Below are 13,147 nucleotides of genomic sequence, written 5' to 3'. Positions count from 1 at the left end.
GAAACAATGGGAGTCCCAGCATTGATCCCTGCAGAACACCCTGGTCACAGATCTTCAGTTGGAAAAATACTCTTCTATGACTAAGCCAGTTCTGCATCCATCTTACCAGCTCACTGCACATACCATGTCACTTCACCTTTTGTATCAGTCTGCCATGAGGGACCTTATCAAAGGGTTTACTGAAGTCTATATGGACAATAGCTACCGCTCTGCCCTCATCAATCACATCCAAGCGGCGGTTGCAGCAGTGTTGGCACTGTGTCATTGGTGAGCCTGGCTCAAGACTCATGGTAGCGGAGGCAAGGGTGATCTGGACATTTTCTTTTCCTTCTATTTCTGTTTCTTTAATTTCAGCTCTTGCTTTTAATTCAAACTATTGTATCCTAAGATGTCACAGGAGAGTGGTGACTCTGTACACTTTTCACTGTAGTCAGGTACGCATGACAATAAAATCTACTCAAGTTTGTGAGATATGACCTTTGCTGCATGAAGCCATGCTGCCTATTGCTAACGAGTCTATATTTTTCCAAAAGTGAGTGAAGACTGATTCCAGAGATGAAGGGGCTGTCTTATGAAGAGAGATTCAAAGTAGACGGACGGAGGATATTTCCTCATGGTGCAATATGGAATATGAAGGGGTAGCAGATTTCAAAGGGCCATGAATCTGTGGAATTCATTAAACTAGAGGATGGTGCATGCTGGGCCATTGAGTACATTTAAGTAGGAGACGGACACATTTTTAATTAGTAATAGGCTGAAGGGATATAGGGAGTGGGCAGGCAAATGGAGTTGAGGCTGAGATAGGATCAGCCATGATTGTATTGAATGGTGGAGCAGGCTTGAGTAGTACAAATGTGGTCAACTTTTGAAATTTAACATATTTGCATTTGTCCTCATGAATGCAAAATGATTTTTTTTTGACAACATATCTCTTCCCAGCAATATTCCAGATAAATAAATGTCCTTTCTTTTTTGTATCAAAGTAATTGGCCTTTGCTGCTAAAAAAAGGCATCCGTAAACAACTTGCAAAAACTGCCTTTAATATCAAAACAAAAATCTATATAAGAAAAATGAACAGCAAACCAAAGAAGGTTGTAGTTATGAGGAAGACTCACTGGACTCAAAATGTTAATTCTGTTTTCTCTCAATAGATGCTGCCAGATTTGCTGAGTTTCTCCAGCAATTTTTTTTGGTTGACATTTTACGAGGATTGTGCTTGGTCAAAGATGGATTTTATGAATGGTTTGAAAGCAAAGGGATCTAGAGATCCAGGAGGCTTTATGGTGTGAATTCCAATGCATTGGCTGGCAACTGAGGACACAGACACGTGATGGTAGGGTAACAGGATCGTGGGATGTCCAAAACGTGCAGGTCAAATCAGCAGAGTTTCTTATCACTTAATATGTTTGGAGAAAGCTTAGGAGATAGGAACGTTGGTTTGATTTGATTTGATTGATTTTTTTGTCACATGCACCGAAATACAGTGAAAAGCTTTGTTTATGAGCGGTACAGGCAGATCAGAGCAAGCAAGAACGTACAGATGAATAAACAAGGCTGAGAATATCAGACATAACTGGAGCAGCCACACAAATACCGTGGCTACAAGAAGTCAGAGTTTGGGAATTCTGCAGCAATTAACTCATATTCTGACTGCCCAAAGCCTGACCATCATCTACAGTCAGGGATGTGATGGAACACTCCCCCATTTATCTCTAGGAGTTTAGCTTCAACAACACTGAAGAAACTTGACACCATCCAGGTCAAAGCAACCCGCTTGATTGGCACCATATTCACAAACATCTACTCCCTCCACCACTGACGCTCAGTAGCAGCAGTGTGTACTATCTACAAGATGCTCTGCAGAAATTCACCAAAAATTCTTACAAAAGGACCTTCCAAACCAATGACTACTTCCACCTTGAAGGACAGGGGCAGCAGATACATGGGAACAGCATCACCTGCAAGTTTCTCTCCAAGCCACTCACCATCCTGAATTGAAATATGTCACCATTCTTTCACTATCGCTGAGTTAAAATCCTGGAATTCCCTCCCTAAGGGCATTGTGGGTCAAGCTACAGCATGTGGACTGCAGTGGTTCAAGAAGGCAGCTCAGTACGACCTTCTCATCAGAAGCATTGGACAGGCAATTAATGTTGGTGCAGCCAGTAGCATGTACGTTCCACAAGTGCATAATAATAAATATTCTGAGGATTACCATTAACTAGAAATTGAACTGGACCAACCACATAAATTCTGTGGCTACAAGAATAGGGCAGAAGCTAGGAATTCTGAGTGAGCAAATCAGCTCCTGTCTCCTTAAATCTTGTGCTTTGCAAAGTGCGTGTCAAAGGAACGATGCAATACTTATCTGGATTAACATAGCTTCAATAGCATTTTAAGCAGCTCAACACCATCCCGAACAAAGCAGCACACTTGACTGGCACCCCAACCGCCACCTTAAACATTCGCTTCCTTCACTATGAACACAGTAGCAGCAAATCATACGATGAACAACATGCACTGCAGTAACTCACCATGGCCTTTTTAATCCCACACTTTAAGATGAGCGAGAGTAAAAACAGGGAACTATAGAACCTGCTAGTCTGATGTCAGTCTTAGGGAAATTCTGGACTCCATAATAAAGGATGCGATTACTGGATATTTAAAGACTGATGTCTGTTTGGACAAAGTCATCACTGATTTACAAAGAGGAAACCACGGTTGACAAATCTGGCAGAATTTGTTTCAGTATCTTACTAGCAGAGTCAGTGAGCTCGAACTGGTGGATGTTATATATTTGGATTTTCAGAAGTTGTTTTTTTTTAAATAAAAGTCCCACACAAATGGTTAGTAAACAAATTTAAATGGATGGGATTTGGGGGTGATCTATCAGCTTGGAACTCATTCACAGCACTATCAGTGTACCTATGCCTCATGAACTACAGCAGTTCAAAAAGGAAGCTTGATACTACATTCTTGAGGGAAATTAGGAATGGACAAGAAGTGTTGGCCTAACCAGTGATATCCATACCTCATAAATGAATCATGAACTCCCTCTCATATTTCTATTGATGTACTTACATGTATTGCAGCAGTGCAAGAAGGTAGCTCACCATCGTTCTCTCAAGGGCAATAAATGCTGGCTGTGCCAGTGACAACCACATTTCCTAAACAAATATATATATATATTAAAAACCAAGGTGTTTAAGAAAGTTAGCTGTTTGTGAAAAGTAGAAAGTGATTCTGACACTTTACTTTGAATGGAATAGGCACATTCCAGTGATTGATAATATTTTGGAAAAAGTAAATTGTATGAAATAGCAGCAACTTAGCAAAGGCCCCAGGTGAAATACCCTGCTGTCCAATAAGCTGTTTAAGACCTGCAGACTCAATTTAAATAACAATGCTTGAAAAGCATTTGAGGAACATGTTACAGATACAGGTGGTGTTGGAAGTTTCACTCTAAACTCTAGAATTAGCTATGGAACAATTACTAAGGCCTGTTAGCCTTCGTAATGTACAACTGAGAAAAATGCTTTTGAGAAGCAATCTGCAATAGTGTTTTGTCAAGAGTTATCCAAGATGGTCTTTTCTTGTGATACAAACAATTGACAAAAATTCTAGTTTGCTTAAGATTGGCACTAACCATATTTACAGAATCAAATTTGATGCTTAACTGGGTTGAGAAGGTGCATGCTCTTAATTTCAGTGTTACCTGTTTATAAGGTCTTGTATTTCTTGGTTACACAGCATAACAAGCATGTTTGCTTGAAAAATTGCATATTAAAACCAACAGATTAGGTGGGACTTTATTCTTTTTAAAATCATTTTGTTTTATTAAGGTACTTTTCATACTGTGTGTTTTTTTTGAAAAGGAAGATTGACATTACAGCTTACAAACATTCCCTGGGCAATACAGAACTCAACTGCCAACACGTATGGACAATGCACCATTATTTGTATTGATTCAGGAATGAAAAACAAAGCCTTGCTTGTTGCGCTTTTTTGCCTCTTGGGTTAAAGAACAAATTCAATTTCTCTCCCCACAAACCATATGGGTTAATCACCCACAAATAACTGTGTGCCTTTAAGAGTCTTCTTTTGGACCAACATCCATATCCATTGGATACTAGTCAAACATGCAATCTAATGATCAGAAAGACTGGATTTTATTCTTTTCCTCCTTTCTGCCAATTTCAGAGTCTACGGGGATATTGCACTCAGGTTTTTCTTTAAAAAACAGTTTACAGAGTTAACATCCTGCATAACACGAACACATTTTTCACAGAATCAGGTTATTAAAGAGAGGCAGCCATGAGGGAATATACATTGATTACACGACTCCTTTAAAATAAATCAGAGGATCTTCACAAAGACTGCTATTTGTTCTCTCTCCATGAAATATTTTGAAGGCAAAATATCGAACCACTGTACATCATGTTCAGATAAAACATTTTAACACAGAATTTGGAAACATTTTCTCAAGTGAGGTTCAACATTTTGAAAGCAAAAAGTATCTTAAATGACACACCTATTTTCTCTGTAACAATGGAATTTTTGGGGGTAACAAAGAATGTTTTCTCCCAAACAGCACCAGGAAGACCAATGGCACTGGATAAGTACAGCTCTTAATTATAATTGTCAGAGGAACACAGTTCTTCTCTTTAACAAGAGACTGCAACATACTTATTGCACATTCAAATCAAATAATTAAGATGGTTACAAATGTTTAAAAAGTACATTACTGTCAGGAGTTACTCAATACTTTTACAAAATCAAAAATATTTTTAAGCGATCATTAAATAAAAACTATAGGAAATCGTTTTTTTAAAAGGAGAATATTATACCCAGGAATCCAACAAATTACAGATTCACTAAGTACTACTAATCAAGACTGCATAGGATCTGAAAACTTCAATGCACTTTGCGTAGCCCTTCTGTATCTTATGAAGCCTCTATTTTGTCCATTTTTTATCCACCCTGGAGACAACCATGTTATAATAAAGGATCAATTCAACAGTGAAACAGCAATGACACATCAAGAACATCAGGATTTCCATTTCCATCATAACCGTCTCAAAAAGTTAAGTGGTTTGGATATATTATTTTAAGTTCCATTTTGTTATTCTGAATTAAGGTCAAAGTTAACTTCAAAGAGCTGGGATGGTGACTGGTCTTTGGGAATCCATTTGCTTTTAGTAAAAAGACATCAGAATTGCAATCAATGGTTTATGCCAAAACAGCCACAAATCATATTAGAAGGGTTATCAACATAAGACCAACAATTTTACTTAAAAATTAGAAAAAAAAAAACTCAATAGTTCCATCCATTTCTCAAGTGCTACTTTGTTATGTATATGGTATTACATTTACACGTTGAAACGAAAGGACAAGTGTGATAATATTAACGTTAGTCCGAAAAAAGGTTGGTTTATTATTCTAGAGCAAAAGAGTACACTGAATTCCTTGAAACTGGAAACCGATTAGAAAGGCATACGATTGTGTGGCCTTTGGAAGCAGGGTTTATGGGGGCAGAGAAGAAAAGATGAGTGACTGGTCGGGGTATAAAATAAAACACTGTCCATTCATGATGCATAAATTCCTAAGCAGTTTTATTTGCAGACATTTGCATAAAAGTCCAGTACTCAAAGGGGTAAAAATAACTGCAATTAAATTCTCTCCAAGCCATCCCCAATGAATTGCAGAACAGCTATACTGGCTTGTAACAGAAATCCAAATTCTATGGGGGTTGGTAATTCATAAAGGAACATTTAACTTAAGATGAAAGCAGCTAAGTCTTGAACGTTGCAGTTACATTGAAGATCTATTACCTCAATTCAAGATGAAAACCCTCATTCTAACCCCCTCCTTTCTACTTTTAGACAACAACCTGCAGCCACTTGGAGAAGTGGCAACAGAAATAGGTAATTTGTTTTTGATGACCATGCAGCCTAATATTTTTCAATTGTTAGAATAGTTTGCATATTACCTAGAGGCAAGTTTAACTCCTCTAAGATTTATTGTAATTAAACAGTATCTTTTGCTAAATAAAAACCGAAAGAACTGCAGGTGCTATAAATCAGGAACAAAAACATAAGTTGCTGGAAAAGTTCAGCAGGTCTGCTGGACCTGCTGAGCTTTTCCAGCGACTACTGTTTTTGTTCCTGGTGTGCACGTGTGTGTGTGTAATATCTTTTGCTGATCCATGCCATTTTTCAGCCCAGCTGGATGAGAACTAATTTGATGAGACATTAACTTCTCTATCCACAAACTGTCGACTCCCAGGCAAGTCCTTTTGACTGGAGGCAATGGCTTCCAATGCTAGTGCTCACAAGTGGGTAAAATTTCACTCTTTGCTCATCTAAGTGGTCAGCAGAACTATTGGAGATGTTCAAGCTATAAATAATGGGTGTTTTGAACTGGAATGTGTACATTTGGAGACTGTACTGTGTGTGTGCTAGGAACTAAGGGAGATGGTGAAGTAAGAAGGCAGTTTTCTGCTCGTTGATTGCTCTAATGTATTCAACTTATATCTCAGTTTAGTCCAAGCAGTAATAACAAAACTATTTTGGCTACGTATTAAAAACAAAACACAACACACTGATCGATCACTACGTTAGTCATCCGAAAAAAGGGAAAAGAAAGCATTAAATTGGTTAAATTAAATTTAAATTGACAACATGGTCAGCATACAATTGTTCAGTTATATATAGAGAGCTATGACCCCTAATCTGAGACTCTAATAGTGGAAATGTTAATCAAGCTTTTGGGGAAGGAAGGGGTAAGAGAGTGAGATGAAGTGTACTCACCAGTGTCAGATCAGTGCGAGAAATTTGTAAACAGTCTGAACTACAGTGGTCAAGTTGTTAAATCAGATTATGTTTATGTAACATTATTGCAATTGTAGCCCATTTTGGCACAGTGGCTCAAATATAACTTCTCAGACTTCGGTACAAAACAGAGGTGGAACAGAGGAAATGCAGCAAGAACTGAACTCAAAAATCCATTCTCCCAAAGATGGGAAAAATCTTTAGTTCCCTTGCTTACTTCCATGTAGCTGCCTTGAATATAAAGGTTATTAAGAAGTCTGGTAACTTTGTTCTGCTCTTGGACACAGTTACATGAAAAGGAACAAAACAGAATTACAAGGGCGAGTTTTAAAAAAGTGATGCTGTTGGAACGTACTTATCAGGTTGAAATAAACAAAACTCAAAGTTAGGAGCAGCAACCAAAAAAACCATGCCCAGGGCTGAGCAGTGGAATAGGTAAGTAGACTGGTCAATTCTGTAAATTCAAATTCAACTCCAAAGCAGGAGGTTAAAAACATTCTCTTCCTGGTGGCTGTAAATGTTTTACTCAAAATTAGTTTCAAACAATCTCTAAACCTGGTTCTTGTGACAGTGAGTTTGCCTTGCAGAACTCCTGAAAGGCTTAATGTGGAAAATGGAAATGTCATACTGTTGTTTTTCTGAGACTGGAATAAGGCGTATAGTTTGGGACACATAGGAATCTTAACTCTGCATCTGACCCACTACCTGGTAATTTTGTTGTGCCAAGGCTTCATTTTAAGATCCAGCAAAAATAATAAAAAGGCACTTGTGGCCATCTGTGCCTTTGGTTTTGTGGTCCAGAGCAGACACCATAACTTGACAAAAGCCCTGCCCCCAGTGTGTCACTCTTGGTATAGTGTGACTGTACAGTAAGGCAGAGGATCAAGGCAATATTTCATTGAAATATTGGCAAAAAACCACCTCTAATGTCAAAAATCTCTTGCACCCACACCCCAAAAAAAATCATAAACTGGCACAAAGTGGAGGCTAAAAAAATGACTGGGATGCTGATAGCAATCGTGACTTGTGCGTATCTCACTCAGCACACAGTCATTCCATTTGCACAATTCAGCCCAAGCAATCTCATTGATTTCCAGTGATTCCCAGGAGGTAATTTATGTCATCCTAACTGATTATTCTATGGCAGCATTTCGGCAGATTGAATAGTCAGTCTACGATTCAACAATGGGAAGTGATGCTGCAGTCAATCCACAGATAAGTATTCAGATTTCCAAAGGTTCCAACAACACTGGAAAAACAAAAACCAACATGCTCTTACCCCTTTCACTGGCATAACCTAAATATAGGTCAGAATAAGCTGCCTCCAGGTTGATGTATTTCTTCTTAGGTTTACATTACTACCTTCATCTTTGTTAGCAATTAACATCATGTTTCACATTGGTCGGGCGTTTAACTTAATTGGAGCCTGCTTATAGTGATAAATGAATTTGAATACAGCGCAAGTTAGCCAACAGCAGACAAAATTTAACATAAAAGTGACCATTTTGATTAAAAAGAGCTATTCAACATACATTAACAAAACAAACAACTTAAAAAAGTTCATTTTTAAACGTTATACAAACACCTTTAAAACCCAGTCAGAAAACAGCATTATACTACATGTCCTCCTCTACATTGTCACAGGCCAGTGAAAGGATTAAAGCACTGTACAGTTAAATGTTCTAATAATAAAAAGGACAAATGCTCAAGTAGTAACCCCAGACTTTATGCTCAATCCTGGATCAACTACAGCAGCTGAATTCACAACCCCAGTTTCAATTTTGTTCGGAGGCAAATCATATTAATGAATCTCTACTAGTGAACGACACCATCCTAGAGTCAGACAATGAAGCATTTCAAATGCAGTTTTTTCCTTCCACACTTTGATTGAAACAATCAGATATTACTGTTTTAAGGCTTCTAAATATTGTAATAAGTGTAGCAGCTTTCACACTTAAATTTGCATGCAATATTTTAAAGTAGAAACTGTTATGGTTTCCAGCCTGGGAGGTGGTAATTTACTCTTACAGGTGGAACTGATGCGAGGGGTGACAAAATTAACAGAAATAAATTGTTGGGGTGCAAAAAAGTTCTTGGGATATCACCAAAATAGTACTATATTTAAATTGGTTTTGTGTAAGATTAATAATTGTCCCATTTATTTGCAGGTGACAATAATTCTAAATAGAATTTAAAAGATAGAAAGGTATGATTGTTCTAAATACTTAATCCAAATTTTAATAACAGGATGTTTTTGTGGGTTACAATTATTTCAAAGTTGTCATAATATTCCAAATGAACTGTTCTCTTAGTTTCTGAATCTTTTTATTCTTAAAGTAGTTATCAAGTTTTAAGCATTAATTAGGTTGCAGCAAGTGATTGTCTGGTTTCAGAGTGATTGGGACTGGAAATTAATATACTTTTGACAGTCATAGCACAAATCATTTTGACATTCCTCTTTATCAAAGATTATGAATTATTCATACAGCAGATCCAGGGTATTTTCCACCAATATGTCAACTCTATCTCCCCTGGGGTTACTAACTTAAGAGACACCATTCTTCCCTGGGTTAGAAAAAAAAAGCTGAGAATCTCTTAGTCAAACCTTTATTGGTCAACACATGATAAATAGAGATTAAAAATATTTGGACTAAACGGGTATTGATAACCAATTAGAAGTCAAGGAAGAAAGTAATAACTTTCCACAAAATTCAATGTTTCTCATTGTAGTTTATCATAAGCCAAACAAGGCTTCAATCGATTTGCTTTGTTAATTAGCAAAATTTATGCCAAATTTCTATTGAAATTATTATATCAAAGATAAAAGAGTGATGATCTGTTGTATCCATACTAATTTTTCTCCCACTCCCAAGTTCATAGCTAACACCCACAACATTGCTGTACCATTACATACAGACAGCTATGTATTGGACTAACATGCAATATCAATGATGTAACTGGTTGTAATATGTCTATTAACAGTCGATAGTAATTAGTCAAAACTTTAAATCAATTGACCACAATTAATAACCCTTTAATGGGGTAATGGGGTGTCACCATGCATATGATATGGGATATTCTGGAAATCAGCATCCACCATACTGGCAACTTGTCAAGGCAAAAATAAATCTGATAAATGATATCTGCTATATTGTGGGAAGCTTGAAGCACTAGCGTTCAACACATCAGAACGACCACCCGTGAGTCTGTGCCAGCAATTCTCCACAGCATGCGCTCAACTTACCAGCATTACCAAAAGTTCAAGGTGAGGCTAGTGATTTTTTAAAGACAAGTTCAAAATACTTAGCCAGGTCAGTATGCACAACTTTCATTGGATGGTTTTGCAATATTATAAGAAGTGTCCCAAACAGGTTAATTACCTACTTAGCTGAGATATTATTTCAAATGGGAGATGGATAAATGTAAATTCTGTAAAGGTACTGCATCCTCAAACAACAAAAAGTTCTTTTTAAAAAAAGAACTATTTTACTTTTTTGCTGCCTTGTATTTTCAACCAATGATCTGTGTTCAAAAACAAACCTGTCAGGATAACCCCAGAAGCTACAAATAACAACTTAAATAATTTGTGTAAGGGAACTCAGCCAAATAAATATTACACACTTGCCCATTACATATTCTGGTGATGTTGTACAGGAGCGAAGAGTGATTTTAAAACAAATTATAGCTAGTTTAAAAACCAAAAACAGATATATCTTATGATGTGATCAGACCAGTTTTTGCAATTTTATAACACGAGTATGGATAGCTAAAATTCAATCCATCTGTTAGAAATGACCATAAAGGTTGGACTTTAAGTTCCTCACACAAAATAAACAGTCTCAACTTTAACTTCGTTGGAAAATGGCTACCAGTCACATGAATTTAAAAAGAAAAAAAGAGTTGCCTTTAATAAAGTATTCATTTAATATTTAATAAAGTACCAGATTGCTGTTAAAGTTAAACTGTCAGTATGCACTGTCAGTACAGTCTTGTAAACCTAAACTCCTTTTTGCAAAACAGCGAGACCTGCTAAATATTTCAAGACACAATTGCTGCAACCAAGTGAACAGAATTACTGGATATTCTATTATACAAATAAAATTAAATCTATATAATGGAATAACAGAGTATTTTGTTACTCTGAAAAGTCTGAACTCTGGGAACTATTATACACAAATCAAAAAGCTCTCCTCTCCTCAAGACTGTACTAAAACCTTAAATCAAATCCTCCGTAGTTTCTACTGAAAGCATTAGATAAAAATTTGTCTTTTGTATATTCACAAGCACAACCACGAGTTATCCTTTTCCATACAAAATCTTCAAAGAACAGGGAGAGACTTGCATCGTCTTGAGCTTCAACTGTCAGCAAAATTGGCTCCATAACAGTTTGCAAAGGCTTGCTGTCTGCAACCTGGGTGTACGTACATCTTCCCCTAATCGATTGGTGCCTAAAGCCATCCGGCATTATGCCCAGTCCTTCACTGAACTGACACCAAGCAAAGATGATTTACTATTCCCATAGATGTTTCAGTCATCTCTTATGGGTCCATTTCATCAAGGTCACTTTTAGAATCACCAAGCATCATGGGAGATTCAGAGCCCTTAAAATGAAGAAATGAAGGAAAATGTTAGTGGAGTAAATAATCACTTTGAAGACAGCTTGTCATATAACAACAGGAGCAATGATGGAAAGAGAAGCTGGACAATATGTTGTTTCACAATCGCAAACATTAACCTTTTAAGTGCTGGTCACCATTGTTCAAAGCACAGGGGGGATGGTGGAAAACAGGAGAAGTAGGCATGTCTGCCCCCAGAAGTCCCCAAATCACACTGTAATGTTCAGTCATTGGAGCGATCAAGAGGAGGAAAGTCACCCCCCCCTTAACAAAATGGAAGAAAATGGTGAGAAGCCACTTCTCCGCTCCGCTCCTGTGTTTGCTGCAGACAGTGGGAGCACTTGTTACTAGAAGATGAGGTCGGAGGTGGGCCAAAAGCTGGTAGAAAGAAGCAAAGAGCTGGCGAGGTGAGGAGAGGTCCAGGAGTGGGTGGGGTGAGAGCTGGGGGGTACTAAGAACGACAATTAGCCAGAATGCATGGTGGTTTTTAATCAAGGATAGAATGGGTCTTTTGCTGGATCTGGGCATTCTGTCTGCTGGGTCTTGGGTGGGGGAGTCAGCAAGAGTAGGGCAGAGGTGGGAGGACACAAGAGATGAAAGGTGATAATTAAGAGACAACAAAAGAAACGGAACTGCTTTGACCAGTTTAAGAGTAGTACTCAGCTTCCTGAGCTCCAAGAAAACTACCTTTTGCTAAGGAAGTGAATTCCTTGCAAATGTATGTGTAATTTCAAGCAATGGCTGCATAAATACTTATTTGGAAAAAATGTAACAAACCCTACTGTAATGAACACAACTAATAAATTTAAATGGGTGATTGCGATCTGGGATACAATAAATACAGTTGTAACTGCCTTATTCAATTGTTCCAACTTTATGTGCGAAGGATACATATTTCCTGTGACCTCCCCAGTCCACGGAAGGTATGTATAGTGCGATGGCTGCTTGTGTGTGTAGAGCAAGTGTCAGTTATTTTGAAAAACTAAATCTCTTATTAACTTATCGTGTTATCTCATAACAATTTAAATACTGTGATGCTTAAGAAATGAATGCTTTTCTTACGTGTTGTGGCTTTGTGTTTAATGGAGGTTTGATAATGAGGATATCGATGAATTATTCTAATTCTGCATATGACAGAGTCCAAATACCCTATATGTCAACACAATACTGAAGGCACTGTTGCTAAGTGATAGCATTACCTAATAAGTGAGTTAGTGAGAATGGAAAAGCAGCCTTCAAAAATCAAAACATAGCTCGAGAAAATCTGGCTATCAAATGCTAGCTTCTCAAAAATCTGCTCCAATGCACACTATTATAATTGAGAGGAAACTAAAAATGGGAGTACACTGCAAATTAGCCAAGCATCTGAAAGATAGCACTATGAAGCATTATTATCATTTCTTATTCTTGAAGATCAGAATACACTGAAGCTTTATGTTTTGTCCTCTATAGAGTTTCTTTATGTAATGACAGGATTCTATTTGTATTAAGGTTATTTTACAGTTAGAAGAAATTAGTGAATCAGTTTCATCATTCATGCCTACAAACCGTTTTATTATACAAAAAGCAGTAATTTTGAATGGTTTTACTTTGTGAACCTGCTGTTGCAAGTCTCTCTTTATATCGTGAACACACAGATAGTGAACATATTTTAATCATCACGACACCGTGCAGTGCCTAGGTATACTGTAGAGTGGTAA

At 37.4% G+C, this 13,147-nt stretch overlaps 1 protein-coding gene across 2 annotated transcripts in view; it reads right to left on the bottom strand.

The window, feature by feature from the left end:
- Positions 1-3,813: 3,813 nt before the first annotated feature.
- usp24 (ubiquitin specific peptidase 24) overlaps positions 3,814-13,147 on the bottom strand; it is a 229,715-nt gene continuing 220,381 nt past the window's right edge. For both annotated transcript variants that reach the window (XM_048602450.1, XM_048602451.1), the window contains exon 67: positions 3,814-11,432. In XM_048602450.1, coding sequence (XP_048458407.1) covers positions 11,370-11,432 — 63 coding nt within the window. In that variant the 3' untranslated portion in view covers positions 3,814-11,369. The remainder of the gene's footprint in view (positions 11,433-13,147) is intronic.

This window comes from Rhincodon typus, chromosome 10 (genome assembly GCF_021869965.1).
Source record: "Rhincodon typus isolate 14 chromosome 10, sRhiTyp1.1, whole genome shotgun sequence".
In the NCBI taxonomy this organism is placed as follows: Eukaryota; Metazoa; Chordata; class Chondrichthyes; order Orectolobiformes; family Rhincodontidae; genus Rhincodon; species Rhincodon typus.
This window is presented reverse-complemented; position numbering and strand designations above follow the sequence as displayed.